Source organism: Ceratotherium simum, chromosome 22 (assembly GCF_057802395.1).
Source record: "Ceratotherium simum simum isolate JZ-2026a chromosome 22, ASM5780239v1, whole genome shotgun sequence".
NCBI lineage: Eukaryota > Metazoa > Chordata > Mammalia > Perissodactyla > Rhinocerotidae > Ceratotherium > Ceratotherium simum.
Window position 1 is genome coordinate 1,208,946 of NC_141921.1, and position 23,277 is coordinate 1,232,222.

At 46.5% G+C, this 23,277-nt stretch overlaps 2 protein-coding genes across 6 annotated transcripts in view; both read left to right on the forward strand.

Moving 5' to 3' along the window:
* Positions 1 to 1,785: 1,785 nt before the first annotated feature.
* On the forward strand, positions 1,786 to 3,472 carry TACSTD2 (tumor associated calcium signal transducer 2). Its single transcript, XM_004438614.3, has one exon. The coding sequence runs from the start codon at positions 1,786 to 1,788 to the stop codon at positions 2,752 to 2,754; it is 969 nt and encodes a 322-aa protein (XP_004438671.3). The 3' UTR covers positions 2,755 to 3,472.
* Positions 3,473 to 21,026: 17,554 nt separating this feature from the next.
* OMA1 (OMA1 zinc metallopeptidase) overlaps positions 21,027 to 23,277 on the forward strand; it is a 76,827-nt gene continuing 74,576 nt past the window's right edge. For 3 of the 5 annotated variants that reach the window (XM_004438613.3, XM_087445850.1, XM_087445851.1), the window contains exon 1: positions 21,076 to 21,120. The gene's annotated coding sequence lies outside the window, so the exon portion shown is untranslated. Of the gene's footprint in view, positions 21,044 to 21,075; positions 21,121 to 21,421; positions 21,572 to 23,277 lie in introns of those variants that run through there. The other 2 variants (XM_087445849.1, XM_087445848.1) reach the window with 2 other exon arrangements.

The following is a 23,277-nucleotide window of genomic DNA, read 5'->3' on the forward strand; positions in this document are numbered from 1 at the left end:
CTACCTTGTTTGGTAGGTGCTTTTATTATCCCCATTTTACAGATGAGGGAAGAAGGCACAGAGAAGTTAAGTAGCTTGCCCAAGGTCATATGAACTCGTGTGCTAACTTAAGTATGAATTGTATCCTAAGAGCCATGCACAGCTCCCACTCTGTGCTTGAAGGGTTCTCAGCAGAGAGGAGATGGCACAGACTTGTGATCTAGAAAGCCCTCTTGGACACAGAGTGGACTGAGGGTTGGAGGGGGAAAGAACCGGGGACCTGACTAGGCTATAGGTCCAAAGACTGAACAGAGACGGTGCAGGTAGAGAGCATAGGAGTATTCCCACCACGCCTGGTGCTGTGGGTAAGAAATTGCCCATGTCTCTGCTTTCTCTACCTGTAAAGGAAGAATAACAGATTTCCACCTACCCACTTCAGGAATTGCTTGAAAACTAATGGGGGAAAGGCCTGGCTGCCTTTCATGTGTTAAACAACACCCTTGTACTACCGCTGGTGTTCATGAAACACTGAACATATAAAGTGTGCTCTGACGGAGGAGCTGGGAATAATTATAGCTTGCTAATTATTGTTCATTTTACTACAGCTTTGAAACCCTGGACTTTCTCAATGATTCAAAAAAGAGATTGCAACCCCTCCATCCCATTAAAGCAGCCACACAGTGGCAAACAAGCAACCTCCCACAGTCTCCTCGCTCTCATTACTTGCAGTGGTTCAACTACTTATGTGGGACACAGAAAAAGAAAAGCAATGATTTGCTCTTTTAGAATCAAATTGTACAAAAAACTCCGAATAGTCTTGCTGGTTCTTTTTAAGAATTTGTTCCTTTTGTGTCCCTATACTGAGTACATGCATAAATATTGTGTGTGTGTGTGTGTGTGTGTGTGTGTGTGTGTGTGTGTGAAGGAGAGAAAAAGTGTTTAAGAGAACTTCTAAGAGATTGGACACAGGACTCCTGGGTTTTACCCAGGACATGGTGAGTAACAGAACTGCTCCCTAACCTTTCTTCAAATTCTGCACCACTCCGTTTCCATAAACTTTATTTAAGGTCTCATAACAGTCAGCAGAGCACTCAAGACCCCGCCAAGGAATCTGAGGAAATTGATGCCTGGGCCACTTTAAGTCCCCAAGCCTCAACTGCATCACCTGTGAAATGGGTCTGAGAGAGTCCACACCTGTCAGGATTGGCGCGAGGATGAGATCACGTTTGTGAATCGTGAACCACATAAATGTGTGTGTTGAGAGAACTGGGGAAAGAAGCGAGGGGGTGAAGAACTTAAAGCGGGGACAGGGGCTGGAAAGGGAGAGGAAAGGAGGGGGGGAGGCGACAACAGCGCGACAGTCCGGCGCCGCACTGTTCAATGAAGTTCCTGAGAATTCCAGCCCCGAGAGCGGCCGGGACGCCCCGGGTCCACGGCTGGAGGCCGCGCGGGTGGCGGTCCCCGGCAGGTGGGGCCGGGCGGGTCCCCGCAGCCCGCAGGTGAGTATCGGTTTTCCTCGCCAGGCTTTCGGTCCGAGGAGGCGGGAGCAGCCTCCACGGCCCTGATCCTATCGCGGCGGCGCAGGGCGGGCCGGCCTTCCGTGGGACCGGGCCGGGGGGCGGGATGTGTCACCCGAATACCGCGGCTGAGTCGGCGGCCGAACCAGCCGGGCAGGTCGGGCGGAGTATAAGAGCGGGAGGGAGCGGCCGGCGGCAGACGCGGGAGCCGGTCCCGGACGGCGAGCCGAGCCTGCAGAGGCCCCCGCGCCGCGTCGCCCGCGTCCCGTCCGCGCTCCTCGGCCCCACCATGGCGCGGGGCCCGGGCCTCGCGCTGCCAGCGTCCCCGCTGCCGCTGCTGCTGCTCCTGGCGGCGCTGACCGGCCCCGCGGCCGCGCAGGACAACTGCACGTGCCCCACCAACAAGATGACCGTGTGCGCCCGGGACGGCCCGGGCGGCCGCTGCCGCTGCCGCGCGCTCGGCTCGGGCGTCGAGGTGGACTGCTCCACGCTCACCTCCAAGTGCCTGCTGCTCAAGGCGCGCGCGAGCGCCCCCAAGGGCGGCCGCGCGCTGGTGCGGCCGAGCGAGCACGCGATCGTGGACAACGACGGCCTCTACGACCCCGACTGCGACCCGGACGGCCGCTTCAAGGCCCGCCAGTGCAACCAGACGGCGGTGTGCTGGTGCGTGAACTCGGTGGGCGTGCGCCGCACCGACAAGGGCGACCAGAGCCTGCGCTGCGACGAGCTGGTGCGCACCTACCACATCCTCATTGACCTGCGCCACCGCGCGGCCGCCCGCGCCTTCAACAGTTCGGAGCTGGACGCCGAGCTGCGCCGGCTCTTCCGCGAGCGCTACCGCCTGCACCCGCGCTTCGTGGCGGCCGTGCACTACGAGCAGCCCACCATCCAGATCGAGCTGCAGCAGAACGCGTCGCAGATGGCCCCCGGCGACGTGGACATCGCCGACGCCGCCTACTACTTCGAGAGGGATGTCAAGGGCGAGTCGCTGTTCCTGGGCCGCCGCGGCCTCGACGTGAGCGTGCGCGGCGAGCCCCTGCTGGTGGAGCGGACCCTCATCTACTATCTGGACGAGAAGCCCCCCCAGTTCTCCATGAAGCGCCTCACCGCCGGCCTCGTCGCCGTCATCGTGGTGGTCGTGCTGTCCCTCGTCGCCGGCGTGGCCGTCCTGGTGATCAGCAACCGGAGGAAGTCGGGAAAGTACAAGAAGGTGGAGATCAAGGAACTGGGGGAGTTGAGAAACGAACCGAGCTTGTAGGTACCGGCGGGGCAGGGGATGGGAGGGGTACCGGGTTTCAGCATAGCCCAGACCCCAGTGAGTCACGTTTCTTGATTCTTGGCCCAAAGGAGACATTTCTCCTTCCAAATTGCTGCCTTTCCCCACCCCACCAAGTTTGATAGATCTTGGTCTCGGGGTCACCTCTCTTTCTGACTTACGTCTTGAAGGAAGCATTTCTAAAATTCCTTCCCTTTGGGGCCAACAAGAAATCTGACTCGAAGAGGTAAGAAAGTCTGGATTAGGGTTATGTATAAGAATCAAGTGTCTGTATGACAACTCAGCCACGTTTGTAAGTGACACAGTCTATGTTGAGGGCTTCAATGCGTTTAGATGGGAAACAGCGCTTTTACTGTTTTAGGTTTAAGTTATTTGATTAGCTCCGTGTATCATGGCCTCCCTGATGAGCAGAGGAGGTCGCTAATTGGGCCCGTGTGGTATCCTCATTTACCATCCTTATATTACCAACCACATATTCTTGTCATCCGGAAAGAAGTCTGTTTCAGCTGCCTGAACACATTTTAGATGTGTTTGTTTGAGGGCAGACTCTGTCCCCAAAACTCAGCGTCTATTCTTCAGCTCACTCTTATTACAGCTGATATTAGTAACGTTTCTTTTGTAAAATGTTTGTACATATGTTGTCTTTGATAATGCTGCTGTGATTTTTTTTTAAAAACACGAATTTAATAAAATATGGAAAACAACCTAAAAAGATGGAGTTTGTGCAAATTTGCTCCAGATTTATATCACTTTGGTCTCCTCTGTCTAATTTCCCATGACTCGGATTTCTTATTTCAAATTCTAACACTTTTTAGCAGGAGCGGGCATTCCCTATAGCTGCTCGGCTGTTTCCTGAGATACCTTAACTGGCGAGTATCAACACCGGTCTTTCTAAATAAGATTATTTGGAAACCTCCCTCCAACTGCGGGAGGGTGGGTATGAGAGAGGAAGCTAGAACTAGCTGCTGCTGTTGGGAAGGGGACCAGCCTTAGGTTGTCTCAAAACAAGAACTCCCCGGTGGAGAAGGAGAACTCTACCTTTGTTTCAGGAGCTGTGTCTCCTTTGAATCCCCGCACTAGTTGGAAGTAGGTGGTACTGTTGCCATTTAGCCCTTGGCAATTTACTTAATCCCAAAGTACTGCAGCGACGAGAGAGGTTAAATGACCGTCCCACGTAATTACAGCCATTCTGTAGAGGGCGCTCTGCTCTGGCTGTGTGCGCGCATGCTCACGCAGCTTGTTTTCCTTAGATTTTACTAGTAATATGCTTTAAAAACTTTTACTTCCTATCAACTGTAAAAACTAGCACCTTGTCTCCTTCACGCTTATCTCCCCGGTTTCGTTATTCACATGCACTTCTGTGCAGCAGAGTGTGTTAGAAGGACACTGTGGGGTAGCCTGGAGGTAAACAGGTTCCTGCATTACTGGGAAATTGCTGCAACAGTGGGGTGTACAAAAGAGGGGTTGGGGAGCATATCCAACAGCAAATAGCTAGATCCAGGACTTCCCCTGGAATCCATCTCAGGTTCCTCCTGCCGCCTCTACGCTGTGGTCTGTGCCTACCCCTGGAGACTGGAACAGCAGGAGGAATTGCGGGGAGGTGGCTCCCAGCCGCTCCCTGCACAGCTTGGGGCTGTGGCTGGTGTGCGCCGGTAGAGTGGACACTTGACGATCGCCGGAAATCTCTGAGTCTGTAATCACTCCTGCTGGGGAGGAACTCCCGTCAGGCCCCAAACGTTCTCAGGCTCAAATCGGGCTTAACGAGGGGAGAAGGCGGACGTGGGCTGGCTGCCTGCAGTGGGAAGGAGGCTGAAGTGCCTGAGGTGAGAATGGGGACGTAACAGGGAGACTGAGACTCCACTCCGGGCTCCCTTGGTGCTTTCGCTTCCCGAGTCTCTGAAGTGCCTTAGCAAAGGGACCTGGGCGACCTCCTCTAATCTAACCCCTCATTTCACGGAAGAAAGGGCGAGTGACTTCTCGAGAGTAATGTCTCTGTGGCACGGCTGGAACTAGAACGTCTCTTGATTCCTAGTCCAGTGTTCCTTTCACTACATCATGGTGCCATTGTTTCAAGAGTCGCTTCAAAAAATGACCACTTGACTGCCTAGAAAATAAACCGATTAAGGATCCAGTGAGCAGCTGACCAAAGGAAAAAGCCCTGAAAAAGTCCATTCCTTCTTCAGAATGTTGCTTCTGCATAATTTCTCAATTTCTGAATTAATTCAGGATTGTGAGTCCTTACACTTTATTGTACTTACTAGTTTGAAAAGCACTTTCACACATATCATCTTTGAGGCATTGGCTTACTGGGAATAACCAAGTGTTGACAAACCTGAGTTCAAATCCTGCTCCACTGGCCAAGTCAGTCCCTTAATTCCCCTCAGTTCCTCTTCTGTTGAATGAAATGACACATCTCTCTCTCCCTATTGCAAACATTAAACGTGGTAACTGATGAGTGCCTAGATCCATCTGGGCACTCAGAGTTCAGTATATCGTAAGCTTTCCCCTCTCCTATAGATCATATCCATTTCACATGTCAGAAAACTGAGGTCCAAGGAGGTTGAGTAACTCATGATCCCACATCCTCCATGTGCCAAAGCCAGAGTTGAGACCTTCATCCTGGCCTCCTAGCCTAGGTTGCTAACTCACACACCCAGCAGCTCGAGACACCTTTCTTGGTCACTTCTTCCAAGGAAGAGCCCCCCATACTTCTGTCTTGAAGCTCAGCTTGCCTCTGCTGAGGACAGGACTATCCAGAACCAGCTGTCTCCAGGGGGTTAGCCTCCACCTCCAGGTTTCCCTCCCAAACTTAACATCCACTGCTTTGAGTGCAGACCTGGGGCTGCCCTTGGAAGGAATGTGAGGAGCAGATGACTCACCCCGCATGTCGCAGCTTGTCTCCTGGGCCCTGTGGGAAGCTCATCTGATTTCCTTGTTTCGGTCACCCGGGCTTTCTCCACTCGTGCTATTTCCTTAATTGGAGCAACTTTTAAAATCACATCATTTCTCCCTGCTAAATATTTTTGGCTTCCTGTTTTTCAAATAGAAGCACAGAATGTCAGAGCTGGAAAGAAGATCATTTAGTCCAAGACTCCATTCTACAGATGAAGACACTGAGGCCCAGAGAGGAGAATGGATGTCCCCAGGTCAGGCGGATAGTGGCTGAGCTGCCCTAGAGCTCCCGTCCCTGACTCTAGCTTGTCTAATGATTGCTCTACTTGTCTTCCTAGTTAGTCTCCTGTTTATTTTCACTTTTTCCCTGATCATTGCTGTTCTTAAATTGTTGTGGTTGCTCCTTAGCTTTTTAATATCACTTAAATGGGAGAGATACTTTGGTTACATGTAAGATGTATGGGCTTTGAAGTTACCTGGCCTCTCAGACCCCCGTTTTCTTATGTGTAAAATAGGTAGAGTCTTATCTAATATGCTTGGTTTTAAAGATCAGACATAAGATATGAAAAGATTGAGTATGTATTTAGTAAATGATCAATTTGTTAGAATGAGAGCCAGGCCCCCAAGAACTTGGGGAAAATGACGGGGAATGGCTGAGCTTGCTCCAGTGTGATGCAGACTGCACTTCCAGGCCGCTTTCTTAGGGGACATCTCTGTCCCTAGACATCTGCTATTAGGGGACTAGAGCAACCTTGGAAGCCACCTGTTCACAAAGGTGGAGCCACAGTCCACCTGGTTTGTATAAAATGGCTGCCAATGCCCAGTGGGACACTCACCTTCAACTATGATATAAGAAAGAAACAAATGTCCTTGTTTTCAAATTACATCATTATTGGGTCTCTGTAAGCGTCTTTTATTTTATTTTAGTGTAATCTTTTACCCAAACTAGTATGGGTGACTATATTATTATTCTTGTAACAGATGAAGAAATTAAGATACTAAAAAGTTAAAGTTAAATTACTTGCCTCTGGTCACACATCTAAGAAGTGACACATCTGGGATTAGAACCGAGGCAAATTGGCTCTCAAATCCATGTTCTTAACCGATGTGCTACACTGCCTCAAATTGTGCAATGAATTACCACAAACTTCATGGCTTAAACAATACACATTTATTATCTTGCGCATAATAAATGGCAGAATTCAGTTCCTTTTCAGTTATGGGACCAAGATCTCCACTTTCTTACTGGCTGTAAGCTGGGAGTTTTCCCCAGTTTGTCGAGGCAGCCCACATTCCTTAGCTCATAGTCCCCTTCCTTCATCTTCAAAGCCAGCATGGCAAGTCGAGTCCTCACGTTGCATCTCTCTCCCGTGTCCCATCTCTTTCTGGCCACAGCTGGGAAAGATTCCCCACTGGTGAGGACTCATGTGATTAGGTTGGGTCTACCCACATATCCAGAATAAGATTATCCTCTCTCAAGGTCTCTAACCTTAACTATATCTGCAAAGTCCCTTTTGCCATGTCAGGTAACATATTCACAAATTCTGGGGATTAGGATGTGGGCACCTTGGTAGGAGAGGGCATTATTCTGTCTACCACACAGAGAATGGCCCCCAAATCCATGCTGTTAACCATATCCTACACTGCCTCTGTAAAACTGTGAGCCAGAGTGCATTTTTGTATTTAGTTACGAAAGAGCTCTTTCTCCTATGGCTCTCTCCTTGATTCCTTTTTGAAGAAAAACCTTTCCAAAGAGGAAAATGGACTCTTGGGAGAATTATTCCTGTATCCCACTCAGGGCTGTAGAGGGTGCCTGGTGCCAAATAAGCACTCAGGAAATGTGCGTTGAATTGAACAGATACCAATGGCTGCCATTTGTTGAGCCCATATCATGTGCCGAACGTGGTCCCACAAGCTTTATCCCAATTATCTCATTCATTTCACAACCACCCCATGAACAGAAGTATGTTCTGTTGTTTCTGGTTTACTGATGAGGAACCCAAGGCATTAATAAATGCCTTGCCAGAATCACAAAGCTGGTAAGGAGTACAGCTGGAATTCAAACGCAGGCCTGTGCTCCTCCCGAGTCTGTGCTTTCCCCAGTATGTTCTACAACACTGCAGGCCCAAGAACCATGCTCTGTGCCAGACAGTGATGAGGCAAGTGGGGAGGCTCATTCTCAGGGACCTGGATGGAATCCCTCAAAGGACCATTTGGGAACTTAATGGATTTTTGACAATCAATAGGAAATCCTGGTGGACATCTTCCAGTTGTAATTTCCCTCCTGGAAGCATTCTCTGTCATTGCTAAACACCATCAGAGGTTTCATTATTGCTTTTTATGATGAACTCTAGGAAGGAATTGTTGGGAGGGTGAGCATGAGTAGGGGGGCTAGGCCCATTCACTGTTACGGACTTACACTGAAAACATGAGAGGGGTGTCCCCTGGCACGACAGCAAGCCTTATAGCCTCAGTTTCAGTGGAAATTCTCAGGTCCATGCTGTACAAGGAGGCCAAACCGAGATGGGTAAGAAGACAAAAAGGAATGTTCCAGAGTGACAGTCTAAACACATTAACCAGTGGTTTAACAGCAGACAGCTCAGCTTACCAACGCATCACGTCACATCCTGTCTCATTTGAAGGACAGGGACACAATGCCTTGACTAGATCAGTTTAACCCTTTAGAAGCTTTGTACCCTCACAGCTCCCACACTGGGTGTGGCTCAGTCCCTCACTACTTTCCATTACCTTGTTAGCTCGTGCTGTTGGAGGAAATGTTCTGGTCACCCAAATATTGTGATGGGAGGCACATTATCATACGCTGTTGAAACACAATATGATATAGAAGGTATCAACTAGGTGAGCAGTTGAAGCTTGATGTGGGTGGTGACCCTGAAGCAGTCACAAGTTGGACAACCTGACCTTAAGGATGCCAAGAATTGATCACTCGTTCCTTCAAATATTTTTTGTCTTATTTTATGCGAGATATTGTACTAGTTTTGGGAATATATGATGAATTGAATAGACATAGTTTCTCTGGGGTTCATTTATCTTTTTTCTTTTTTTGTTTTGCGTACCTGGCATCCCCACAACCCTCTCAATGAGGGAGACACTCCCGTTATGTGAGTCTGGGTGAGACACTAGATGGTCCTGCCTCTGGCTGGGGGGATCTGAGCATGTGATCTGGCTCAGCCAACTGAACTCCCCTGCCCGGGACATTGATCGAGAGGACAGGAAGCCATACACCAGGCTACTTATAAAGTAGTCACAGCAGCACCAGCTTTGCCAACAGCACAGCTGTTCTGCGGGTGCCAAGTGTCCAGTGGCAGCAGCACCAGTGGGGCATCCCAGTCAGACTGTCCCACAGCTGGACCTTGGCCATGTTCCTACAGCCCAGCCAACCCAAGTTCCTGGACATTTTCTGAATCTGGTTCTCCAACCTTCCCACTGATTCTGTGAACTTACCCCAAATCCTCCAATAAATTCTGTTTATGCTTAAGTTTAGCCAGAATCAGTTTCTGTTGCTTACAATCAACAATCTGACTGGTAGAGTCCCTGCCTTTGTGGAACTGAAAGGCCAGAGGCAGAGACAGTCATTATATACATAATCATGTAAGTAACGGCACAGTTAAAGAATGAGGTAAGTGTTCCAAACCAAAAGAGGATATATGGGAGTTCTGATGTAGTCTTAGGGGGAATCACATCCTTCAGGACTTCAAGGTATGTGTAGATGTTGTTTATGCACAAAGAGAAGCATTTTAGTAAGGGAGAGCAGCATGTGCAAAGGCCCTGCAGCAGAGGGAGTGTGGCTTATCTGAGGACCTGAGAGTAGACCAGCATGGCTGGAATGTGGATAGCAAGGAAAAGGGTAGTGCTACATGAGGCTGGAGAAGTGGGCTGAGGATAGACTATGGAAGGCCTTTCAAGCTTATTAAATATTTTGACTTTTGTGCAAATTAGCAAAGGGCACTCCCTCTGTGCAGACAGCAGAAAAGGCATCCCATCTAGTTGGACTTAACCCTGCAGTGCAGGGCTTGGTGACTGGGCTGGCGGGTACCTTGGTGTGAGGTAAAAGAGGCCGTGCCTCCCTGCTGACACAGCCTATCCTCACACCGTCAGACTATAGGAAAATCACCAAAACCTTTTTTTTTGCTTTTTTTTTTTTTTAACACAGGGGGTGATATAATCAGATTGTGTTTTAAAAAGATCTCTCTGGCTGGATTATGCAGAATAGACTGACAAGGAGCAAGATTAGAGGCAAAGAAACAGCAGAAGACCAGAAGAAGAAGAATCCCAGGTGAGAGATAAAGGTAGCTGGGACTAAGAGTAGGTGTAGAGGACAGTGACGGTGACAGAGAGAAGCAGGTGTGTTGGAGGGACACAAACTCAATGGGATTTGGGGATGGATTCTCTATGGGGGTGGTGAGGAAGAGGGAGGTGTCAAGAATGGTTCCCAGGTTTCATGAGTGGTTGTGGTACGATTCCCTGTGGCAGAGAACACAGGAATGAGAACATGTTTTGTGGGAGTGAATGACGAGTAAGGTTTCAGACACGTTGAGTTCAGCTAGGAGTTGGATACAGATGTCTGGTGTATTGTGGGCTGGAGATGGGAATTTGAGAGGCACTGGCATAGAGGTAGTACTTAGAAGCCATGAACAGGGATGCAGTTACCTAGGGGGAAGGTAACAGACTGAAAAGGGAAATTTGCAACACGGCTCAAAAGATTCCATGGCTTAGCGGTTAAGTGTGTGCGCTCCGCTACTGGCGGCCCGGGTTCGGATCCCGGGTGCGCACTGACGCACCGCTTCTCTGGCCATGCTGAGGCCGCGTCCCACATACAGCAACTAGAAGGATGTGCAACTATGACATACAACTATCTACTGGGGCTTTGGGGGAAAAAATAAATAAATAAAATTATATAAAAAAAAAAAAAAAGACTCCAGCACTTCAGGGCAAGGAAGAGGAGAACAGGAGGGCAAAGGAAATCAAGAAGGGTCCAAACCAGGGATGGAGATGCAAGGACCAGCCCAGACTGGCACCAGGAGATAAGGCCGAGTCAGAAGTCAGGGGCCACTGAACAGATCGGGGAGCAGAGCGTGGGTGGGAGCAGAGCCCCGGACCAAGAGAGACCTGAGTGTCTGCCATTTATGGTCATTCTCCACCAGCTGTCTGCTGTTTGGGGGCACCACTTGGGAAAAAGGAGAGGTTTGGAGGAGACAGTTCAGGTGACTGCCTGTGAGCGTGCTGTGGGAACACAGGTGGCTGGGATGCCTAGGTGCATCTTCTGGCTAAGCTACTTATCAGTGTGGGATCTTGATCAAGTTACTTAACCTCCCCGTGCCTCAGTTTCCTCACTTGTAAAATGGGGACAATGATAAACTTACCTCCCATAGGGCTGGTGAGAGAAGTAAATGAGTTAGTACATGGAAAGCACTTAGACTAGTGCCTGGCACACAGGGAGCACTTGTAAATGTTAGTTATTGTCAATAGTGACTTAAACTTGAATACACAGTGACCAGTGCAAGCTCCCTGCAGGGAAGAGCTATCCCTTTTGATTCCCCTCTGCATTCCCCATGTTAGCACAGTGATGGAGCATAGCAGGTGCTCTCGAGTTAACACGGGTTCATACGTTTCCACCCATATCTCACCACTCAAGATAATATTCAGAGGCAAAAGGAAGAAAAAGAAAGCTACTTAGAACTCCATGAAGGTTTCTTAAGGAAAAGCAATAAAGAACACATTTAAATAATTTACGAGTAGAACTATTACAAAACAATAAGCAAGGAAAACACAACACAATATAATGTGCAAAAAGTTAATAGCTTTACTATATAAAGAACTGAGACAAATTGATTAGAAAGACAATTATCTAATCAAGGCCTCAGCTAGGTACCTTCGTGCAAATTAGAAAGGGCGCCCCCCTCTGGGCAGATAAATTAGAGAAAGACATCCCGCCTAATTGGACCCAGTCTTACAGGGCAGGCTGCCAAGTACACAGGTAGGTAGGAACCTTTGTAAGGAGAAAAACATGCTCCTCCTCAGGTGAGGATGCACTGGGGTCAGAATGGATTTTGGCCCCTGCACCCCCTCAACTTTGCTGCAGCACATACACAGAATAACCTTATGAGAGGGCCCTGACTTCAGCAGAGAATCGACAAAGGTCACGAGTAGACAATTCCAGAAGAGGAGCTAGAAATGATAATAAACATCTTTAAAAAAATATATCTAACATCCCCAGTAATCAAATCAGTTCTAAGCAAAATGGGATAAAAATTTTCCTCCGAGAAATTAATAAAACCGGCATTACTCAGTGCTGGTGACAGAGGGGTTAACTGGTATAACCTTTCTGGAAAACAAGTGGACAATATCCACCAAGAACCTTAGCAGTGTTTATTTTCTTTGACTTCCTAACTCCATGTCAAGGAATTTATGTGAAGGAAATGACCAGTGATGCAAACAAAGGTTCACACATGAGACATGTGCCCGCAGCAATTTCCTAATCACAAAAAGCTGAAAATAATCTAAATATCCAACAACAGGGGCATGGTTATACAGGTCCACAGGTCCTTGAGACCCAGTGTGTTCCAGAATTCAGAATTTTGGGGTTTTAGAAGGACAATTTGTTGCATATGTTACTTAGCCCCCTCATTAGGGTCTGTGGCAACATCATCAACACATCCAGATTTCTGCCATGAAACTTATTAATAGTCACACTAATTGGTATAAATAGACCATAGATAGCCGTTGGCCACTTCAGGTCACCTTTGGCACCAAATGAGTTGGTACCAAACTTTCAAAGCTGCTTTCGATTTTCAGAGCATTTAGGATTTGTAGATAAGGGTTGGTGGATCTGTATAAATTATAGTATAATCCTTGAGGACTTTTTAATATGGGAAAATGCGCACAATATACTGTTAAGTAATGGGGGGGGTGGAGAATAACAAAATTCCATAATGACCCCACTCCATTTTAAAAAAGAAAAATGGGAACAAATCTGTTATCTTTAAATGCAAAATAGGTTAACTCCAAACTGACCATAAGTGCTTTCATTTCCTTCTTTTTCTAGTCTTCAGGTGGAATGGTATAACTTGAATCAGAGTAGAAATCCATCAGTACCGCACCCCTTTGGGACAGCCTGCCCGGACAGAGGAAAGGGGACCCCTCCACGCCCACCTCCTGTTGCTGAAGCTGAGGATGAGCCTTTGGAAAAGCAAAGGGGGGCCCCCCGCCCCCCGCTTGGAGTGGAGGGGCAAAGAAACTAAATTGCTTTGCATAAGGAAGCGGGAGGGAAATTTCTGGAGTTGGGTGGTGGGGGAAAGGGAGGATCACTCGGCAGGGGTTGGACCCCGCATTAGTTTCCTGGGGCTACCATAACTAAGCACTACAAATTTAGTGGCTTAGAATAACAGAAAATAATTGCTCACAGTCTGGAGGCTAGAAGTCCAGAATTGAGGTGTCAGCAAGGCCATGCTCTCTCTGAAGGCCCTAGGGAAGCATCTTTCCTTGCATTCTCTAGCTTCTGGTGGTTGCAGGCAATCCTTGGCGTCCCTTGGCCTATGGCAGCAAAATTCCAGTCTCTGCCTCCTTGACATGGCTGTCTTTCCTCTGGTGTGTGTCTGTGTCCAAACTTCCCTCTTCTTATAAGACACGAGTCATTGGATTAGGACCCACTTTAATTTAGGATGACCTCATTTTAATTTGATGACATCTGCAAAGACCCTATTTCTAAATAAGGTCCCATTGACAGGTTCCAGGTAGACATGAATTTTGGGAGGATACTATTCAACCCAGTACAGACCCCTAGTATGTGCCTTGACTATGAAAAGGGAATTGTATTTCTTTTAAAGGCTATGTCTGCTGAATGAATGAATGATGAATATGGAACTGTAATGTAAATTTCCTCCTTGCCTTTACCGCCAATTTTTAGTATAAGTCAGCTATGCAAGTGTACTGTATGGGCAGTGTTGTCTGTGTGGAAATCAAGGAAAAGGCATCTCTTCGTTTCTGTGGGATAAAAAGGGAACATGAGAAGTGAAGTCAGGAATCCCATAGGAGGAACCCTAAGGTAAGGCCAGGAGTGTCCCTGGGGGCAAGAGCCAGGATCTGAGCTGACATCTGGTTACAGATGTGCACAGAAATAAAACACAAAGATTCACTGATGAGGACACTGGGGCTTTCTGTTGTCTCCAACTATGCTTTTATGTAGTTTCTAAATTTTCCACAATGATTGTAATTTGCTTTAACAATCAGGAAAAAACAAAAGTTATTTAAAAGAAGGGCAGTTCAAGGTGATGTATTATTTAGATTTTAATCCAGATCTTCAGAAAATGCTTAAAAAACTAGCAAACTGGGTTCTCTCTTTCTTTAGTCTAATCAGACTGCTAAATACTATTAAAGCAATAATCTTCATCCTCCATGAGTATAATTATCCTCTTTAAATGATTCCCTTTCATCAGCTGGGGAGTTTTAAAAAAATTATTAATGTAATTTCAAGAAATTCCTAAGAGCAATTACTAGCTTTTATACTAAAAATTAATCAGGACATATTACAATTATCTAGTAGCCACATGAAAATACTTACACTTGGTCATAATTTATTTTACCATAATTTGAAAAATAAACGAAGACTCAAAGTTGTGAATGAGTAGACAGTAGCCATCTACTATATTTCATCACTATGATAGAAATGGGAATATAGCAATAAACAGAATTTTCTTCTGCCCTCGAAGACCGTACATTCAGCACAGTGGTGGTGTTAGGATAGGAGAATAAATTAAACAGGTAATTACAATAATGTGGGGTAAGTGTTATGATAAGGGAATACAGGGCTATGAGAACATCCATCAGGGAGAACTGATGTAATCTGGGGTGGAGCTGGGGGCCAGTTTAGGGAAGAGCTGCTTGAGAAAGTTATGTTTGAACTGAGACCTGAGGATAAATAGGAATTTGTCAGGTATAAGAAGAAAAGCAAGAGGAAATAGATTGAGGAGGAAAGGAGAGATGCAGTACTTGAGTGCATTAGTAAGGACTATTTCAGTTGTGTTAGTAATTCAACTCAAACTAGCTTAAGCAAAAGAAATTTGTTGATTCATGTAACAGGAAAGTGAAGGGCTAGTGTTTGCTTCAAGTATGGCTGGATCCAAGGGCTCAAATAATGTCAGGTTTCTGTCTCTCTTTTCATATCTTTATTCTGCTCTTGGCTTGGCTTCATTTTCTAGGCCAACTTTCTCCTCATCATGGGCAAGATGGTCACTGGCAGCGCTAATCTCATATTCTCCTAATTTAAGAGCCACACAGAGGAATTTTATCTCCTTCAAATTTCCTTTGGAAATAGAGTCTTTGTAGATGTTAATTAAGCTAAAGATCTTGAGAGGAGATCATCCTGGACTTAGGGTGGGCCCTAAATCCAATGACTGGTGTCCTTATAAGAAGAAGAGAGGACACACAGAAACACAGAGAAGATGGCGATATGAAGACAGAGGCAGAGACTGCACTGATGCATCTACAAGCCAAGGGGCTCACTTGTATGGGAGCACGCTAGTGGTTTTATCCTGGGACTTGGAGTCAGGCCAACCTGGGTCTCAGAGACACCACTGACAATCTCTTTGTAGGAATGACGTAAGCACAAAGTGCTCCTGGTGCACAGAAAAGTGGGGCAACTCACCAGGCCTGGTGCAGATGCATGCAAGACTTGCCAGAGTGGGTGATTTCGGCCCTTTGTTTTGAAGACTGAATTAGCCAGGTGATGATAGAAAAGGCATTTGTAGCAGATGCCCCTAGTGCCCACTTACATCTCCCTGCATATTGGTGCATGGCCCATATTTCTGCACATGCTGGTCTAACTTCCAACTGCTAGTATCTGAATCCCTTTACTTGAGGCTTTTTCTGGGCTCCCAGGAGCACACGCAGGAGGCTGGAAGTAAATGAGAATTAATCATCCCCAGGACAGCCCTCAACCAATGACTGACTGGAGCTGGTGGATAAGTAGCCCAGCAACTTCATCCCTCAGTTGGGAAAACTCTGACGTGTGTGTTACATGGTCTCCCCGCATTCGTCAGAGGGACTCCACTCCATTTGCCCCCATATGTAACTAGTTCGTGTTTCACTTATTGGCTTCATTCCCTCTCTGTCTCACTTCTCTATTCCCCAACTGGTGCTTCCTGGGACCACCTCCCAAATAAATTACTTGCATTTGAATCCTTGTCTCAGGTTCGCCTTCTGAGGGAACCCCAAATTAGAAAGCATCCCACACAGGAAGAACAGCATGTGCAAGAGCATGGGAATGTAAGCATGGAAATCTCAGGACAAATTTAAGGGGTTGTCCAAATTATTTGAGAGTCTGCTGCCTGGTCTGTTGGTCTCATGGGTGGAGAATTATCTGGGGCTTAGAAATAAATGGGTACCACGATGTAATGACCCATGTTCTATTTTGGGAATTGTTGGAGTGCAGAAGAGTAGCAGGGGTTAATTTTCGTTGGAGCCCTCAGACCTACACAGTGCCTGGCGCATAATGTGCACTCCATAAGTATTTATGAATTAATGAACTTGTTTACTATATTGAAATCAGTGTATTTTAAAAGTCCAGAGCTTGCTGTATAATGCACGTTCAATAAATATTTGTTGGACAGAACTGAAGGACGCTGTGGAAAGCCAGAGAAATGCCTTTCTGTAAACAGGCATATGCCACCTGGTGGTGACTTTGAGGAGGGGACTTTGCAGGCAGTGGTTGTGCTCCCTGGAATTTGGGGAACTTTGATTTTAGTTAGGGTTCAAGATTGTAAGCTGAGTTATCATAACAGCAAAACAACAGAAATAATAAAATGTCCATAAACAGGGGAACAATAAATGATACAGTATCATTTCCATAGACTACCACGTAGCAATTAAAATGGATTAAGTTAATCTATAAGTGTTGATATAGAAATTTCTCCAAGACCTATTGTTCTAGTGAGAAAATGGAAGTTACAGAAAATATATATAGTATGATGTCATCGTGTTAAAAAAACACACCAAAATACACCCCATATCTTTGGTTGCTTGAGAGGGGGACTCAGCAACAGATTGGGTAGGGATGATGAGGTGATTTTTAAGTCCCTTCCATCTCTGAGATTCGGGAAACCTAAGAAGTTTATAGTTCCTTTAAAAAATATACTGCTTTGACCCATATAAGAGAACTGTAAAACTTGATGGAGAGACATAAAAGACGATCTAGATAAATGGAGACACCTGTCAGTTTCCTGGGTTGATAGAATCAACATTGCAAAGATATAAATTTCCCCCAAATTAATCTAAGTTTAAAAACAACAGCAATAACAAAATCAAAATCCCACTCCTTTTTTGGTGGGGAGGACTTGAAAAATAGTTCTCAAGTTCGTCTCGAAGGTCAAATGTGTAAGAAGAGCAACAAAATATTTGAAAATAAGATCTATATTGTAAAGTTAGAATAATTAAAATCATGTACTAGTGCCAGGACAAAGGAACAAAGGAGAAAGTCCAGAACAGATGTGGCTATTTATAAGAATTTAGTATATAACAAGAGTGATGCTTCAAGTCAGTCAGCAAAGGATGAGTTATTCAATAAATTTTTGGGACAGCAGTGACCTTGGTGGTCCTTGACCATGGGAAGGACACATGCATGTGTCTTTTGTAAAAGCTCCATTGACCCAATTGTTCAGAAAACATTTTAGGTTATATTTTTCTGTCCTACCTGACACTGGAATAAATTCCCTGTAGATTAAAGATTTAAGAACGAAAAAGGCATTAAATACTAGAAGAAAATATTGGTAAATATATAATCTTGGGATTGAGACAGAATGTAAATGTGACCTCAAAGGCAGAAACCACAATGAAAAGATGGATAGATTTGTCTATATCAAAATTTTAAAAATTATATATGCATACATGAATTAACAAAATTGAAAGACAAATGTCAATCAAGGGAGATGTTTGCTACATAAATGACAGACAATTCTTAAATACTATATAAAATATTTTATAAGTCAATAAGATAAAAATGAATATTTTATAGAAAAATAGGTTAAGGGCACAAACAGGCAATTTGCTAAAGAAGAAATCCAAACAGCGTATAAGCATGAAAAAGTGTTTACATTGTTAGGAATCAAAGAAATGCATATTAAAATGACAGTAACATCTCATCTGATCAAAGTTTTAAATTTTAAAGTAATGTTAATCTTGCATTTCAAGAGGGTTACATACAAAATGTTAACAGTGATTATCTTTGGGTAGTGGGGTTAAGAGAACTTTTCTCTTTCTGCTTTGCTTTTGTGTGGTATTAATATTTTACTTTGAGCAATAAAAAAAACCAATAGTTTGCACTGAGGCTTAGAAAAGTGCTCACCTGGAACCAATCTCTGGGGAGTGAGCAAGGATGTGTCCAAGCTGTGGACTTCCTCTTGGGCCCAGCCTGGAGATTGCTGAGCCATATTGAATCATCCTGGCCCCCAACTTCAGGAACTGGGTCCAGGTGGCTGCTGTTTAGATACGAGGAATGAGCCGGGAGGCAGGGAGACCAGTCAGCAGGCTAGAGCAGTCACAATCCAGGTGGCAATTTCTAAATAAAAACAGACTAGAACTTTGTGTGACCACTCTCTTCAAGCCAAAAAAAAATTAAATGGCATGTGTGTTTACGTTATGTGGGAAAAAGGGCTGGCATGACAGAAGAGGAAAGTAAAGGAAGTCAAACGTGTAGAGGAAGAAAACGCTGAGCTAATTTTTGTTGGAGTAGAATATGCAAATGAAGATGCTGCAATTATCTACGTTGGGGTGATTGCAGATTCAGAACCAGTCATTTCCAACGTTTGGAAGAGTCACGCCTGGCATATATTCAAGAAAAATGAAAGGCCCCTTCAGCCAAGGTACCGCCCATCCACTGCAGCCTACCAAATATGGGACCCTCGTCAAATCCTGTGCCATCTCCCCTGGCTCTCAACCTGAGTCTCCATCAGCAGAGAGGCTTACTGTCTGTTGAGCTGCTGTCTACACCTGGTTCTAAAACAAGTCATGCCTCATAATTCCTCACTGTTAGTCTCTCCTTTAACTCAGTATTCAGCTTCCAATACTTCCTTGAGGAGGTATAAATGAAAGTCTGTCAACGCAGCTTCCACTTCTGGAGAAAGCTGTAGCCTTCGGTTGGCTTCCCTGGACACAGGCTCTGAGATAAGTCTGTGTGCAGGGATAACACCTAGAAGGGAGTAAGGGAAGGAGGATTGGGTAGAGCGAGCAGTGGGGCTTCTCAGCCAACCCCATGGAAAGCTCTGGAGCTGGGAACGCCCCGCAGGGCTGTCTTCAATTGAAGCACAGGGGCCAGGCCTGTGTACTCCCAGATTAATTGGCCATTGACTGCGTACTGTCCCTGGGGAGAAGGCTTATTCTTGGATGAGGCAGGTGTCTTCAATCAAGGGAAATATCCAGGGAGGAAGGCAGCTGAATTAATCTGTGGAGGAAGGAAAGAAAGAAGGGCTTGAGGGAATAATTTGTTGTGTGGAACCAGAAGACCAGACATAGGGTTATGTTCTACAGGAAGCCCAAAGGACAGACAATATACAACCGCAACGGGGAATGTACTGGTGAGAGGAGTACCAGCATCACTAAGAAGTTTGGAGGGGGCTCCCCTCTGCAGGCCAGGGATGATGGTAAGAGAAGCAATCACAGGGCTGGGCTCAATAATATCTGGGGGATGACAGAATCCTGAAGTAATAGAAGCCAGGTGGTGGCTTTAACCACCAGAAGCCTGGACGCTGTAATCACAGCTGGCAGGTCAGAGGGGCAGCTTGATCTGCAGGGGATTTTGACGGTATTTAACAGTCCAAGCTGTCCCTAAGGTAAAAATAGATGGGCACCCAACAGGGTGCTGCTTAACATCTACAATCAGAGGGCAAGAATGGAGGAGCAGGAGTCTGAGTGTGGTTGCCCCAATAAAAAGTCATGCTCTTTGCTCAATTCTCAGATCTGAGCCAATTTTCAGACCCAGACCACAGAACTCATTGACTGAAGCGGTGGCTGGGTCCCTAGGAAGAAGGACCCTGCAGCACTGAAACAACTGTTTACTGTAATGATTACCCTATGGCCTGTGACCATTTTCTCAGCTGACTCTATGTTGAGGAAAGACGAATATCCAGACATTTCACAGGGTCGGAAAGGATCTTGTTACCCAGAAACCCAGGGTGTTATCGTGGCCCCTCTGTAAGAGCAGAGGCTTGTGGGGGTCAGGCAATAAGCAGAGTCCTGGATAACATCCCCCTTGCAATGGGTCCATAGACGCATCCAGTGGTCATTTTCCCAGTCCCTGAGTGCATAACTGGGAGTGTATTATTGGGTGGCTGGAGCAAGGTCCACATTAGGTCCTCGGCCTTGGGTTCTCATGGTGGAGAAGACCAAGGAAAGCCTCTCAAACTGTCCCTTCTCTACCAATTCGAGATACTAAATCAAAACCAATATTTCATCCGAGGGGCTAAAGGGATGATGGTGTCACCGTTAAAGACCTAAAGGAGGCAGCATGGTTGTCACTGTCACATCTCTATTTAACTTGCCAGTCTGGCCCCTTCAGAAACCCGGAGAATGGCTTATAGACTACTGCAGACCTAACCATGCAATAGCCCCTGACCACACACCTTGTGCCAGCTGTCATAATACAGTCCAAAAGGATCTGGTCACCTGGACAGCCCACAGAACATCACCCTATCTGTTACATGGATGACATCATGCTCATCAGGCACGATGAGCAAGAGGTGGCTAGTACATTGGAAACATTGGTCAGACCCTTGCACTTCAGAGGGTGGGAGATAAACTCATGAAGATTTAGGGACTTGCCACTTCAGTTTTTAGGGAACCAGTGGTTGGAGTCTTCCAGGATAGTTCCTTCAAAGTAAAAGGCAAATTATAAAACACAGATAAGCAAGGTAAAAGGAAAAAATTACTAATAAACCCTACAAAAGTGATACCTAAAATTGTTCATAGGGTTTATATCCTTCGATGTTTTTCATTGTGCACAGAATGCACAGACTGCTTCCGTCAGTCAGCTTCAGAACCAAGACACCTAGCCTTTTGGCAGCCCTCGAGTCTCTTTCCTTTCGGCCAGCACTGCCTTAGAATCTGCAGCGGGCACGGCCTGGCCTGGATCACTCCTCAAAGGACCCAGCTCAGCCAAGTCAGGTTCTAACACGTCTGAGTAAGCGAAGTTCCGGGACAAGCGCCCCAGCCCAGAGCCACGTCCCTCCTCCGACCGCGCGGGGGAGCGGGAGCGCCACAGTGCGCGCAGGGCCCTTGCTCGCGGCGAGGACGACTCCGGGCGGGCGGATCGCCCGCCCGGTGTGGGCGGAGCTAAAGGCGCCCGGGTCGGAGCGGAGGGCCGGAAGTGAAGGTGCGGGCTTCTGGGGTGGGGTGTGCGCCTGCGCAGGTTGGGTGGGAGGAGTCGCCTTCGCTTTCGCCACAGCTGGGGTCTGTTGGGGGGGACGCCTTTGCCCTCCTTTCCGAGTGGAGCGGGGCCGAGGGGAGGGGCAGGGTGCGGGAGTGGAGTAGGGATGACTCCAGGGCCGCGGGGGTGAGGAGGAGGACCGTGGGGACCGGCGGGGATGTGGCGCGGCGTGGGGAGGGGGCCGAGGGGCGGGCGGCCGGGCAAGGGGTCTGAGAGCGGAGCCGCATCCTCCCCGGCGCCCCTCGCGGGTGACGGCGGGGTCCGGGGCTGCGGGCGGGCGGAGACCCTCGCTGTCCCCTCCCTGTCCCGTCCGCCTGTCCTCGCGGCGGCTCCTCCTCAGCGCGGGGTGGGGGCCCCCCTCGCCCCCTCCGGGTGGACGCCGCGTCTAAAGGCATCCTGAGAGTCAGCCCGTCTGATCGCCTCACGCTCGAAGTAGAGAAAAAGCTTTCCTGCCTAAACGCGGCAGTGAAAAATGTAAAATTTCCTGTCTAAACAGTTCTAGGAAGTCTTAATAGTTTCTTCAACAACTTGTCTACCAAAATCACTGTTTATGCTATTGAAGTAATGTCGCTTGCCTGTGTGTCGCGGAGCGCCAGTTTTACTGTGCCTTGCGGGCAGTCCTCGGTGAGGTTCTGGTCCAGGAGGCGGAAGTGCCTCACTTGGAAATGAGGGCTGGCTCAGCTATAGCGGCTCCCACCGAGGCCGCGTGACCCTCGCCGAGAGGGTTTAGGTTCGTGCCGGCATCTGGGCCAGGGCGAAGGGGTGCAGTCTGACGTCTGGAAGCTTGAGAACCGAGTGTGTTGCCTTCCAGTTTATTTTCTTAAGCCTTCCGTCCTGTATGTACTTTGCTTGAATGATTAAAGTACATGTCCTATTTTTTGCCAATCTGACAGCTGTTTCCATAGAAACTAGAGAAGAAATAGTCATTTTTCACGGATTTGTTAAAACTATTCCAGGCTTCAGCTATGAGTGCTGTACTTGCTCATTCTGAGATGGTACTTAAAGAATTAAGGATCTGAAATGTTCTTAGAGGCTAGCAATCAAATTGTTTAATTTTCTCACATCATTAATTTAGTAATCCTGGAAGTCTGCTAGCTGTGTTTGTTGACCTGCTGCAGTTCTTTGAAGATGTCAGCCCTGATTCTTTCTTATGCTCTGTGTAGTCTAGTGATTGGCTCTTGGAAAATGTATAAATAGGTTTCCTCTCCCTTTCTTTACCTTTTCTTAAGGATAAACCAAAGATTACAAAATATCAGGCACTATTTCTGTTCTAGGTGACACTTGATTGTCAGTGATATAAATGATAGTGTTTTTACTTATATACATATAGTATTTGGGGCTTTGCTTATACCTTCCATGTCAGTAGAATACTTTTTAAAAATTTCACATAAGTCATGAGAGATGAGCAGGAGTTTGCTTGGCCTATGAGCAGAGCTAAGCAGTGTAAGTAGATGTGCATAGATATAGAGATAAGAGCTTTTCTTTTCTGAGAGGTGTCAGTCAGTCAGTGGGTCTGGAGTTTAGGAATGGGTGAAGGAGGGATGGGGAAGTGCCCCGGAAAACAGGAGGAGGCAGCATTATGAGGGGCCTGGTCTACCATATGAAGGAGTTTATTGAAGCCTATGGAAACCAATGGAAATTAGAACAGTAGTTGCCTTTATTGGTTTTGGGGCTTACAAAAGTAATAATACATCATGTAAAAATTTAAACAGCACAGAAATATATAAGATGGAAATATTGAATCCGTTACAGCCACCATCCTGCCACCAAAAAGAACCACTGTGAATAGTGTGGTTATATTTCTTTAGATTTTTATTTGTATATGCTAGCATATTTTAGCATTACTACTTTTGCAAATTGGGTAGAGATTTTTGTCTGTTTTGTTTTCTGTGGTATCACTAGCATCCAGAATGGTATGTGGTAGGGCATGTAGTAGGCACTTATTAAATATTGAATGAATGAATGAATAACATAATTCAGAGATCAAAAACTGAATGGGATCTGTGTATGTTTGTTTGGTTGAGGCGGTTAAAAAGTTTTTTTTTTGAATTGGTTGCCAACATTTTTAAATTGATACCTTTCACATTGTCTGACTTTCTGGCTTTCCTTGAAAAAAGTGAAACATTTGGCAACACTAAGCCCAAATTCCATTATACTTGTTGCACCTCCTTTAGATGAGT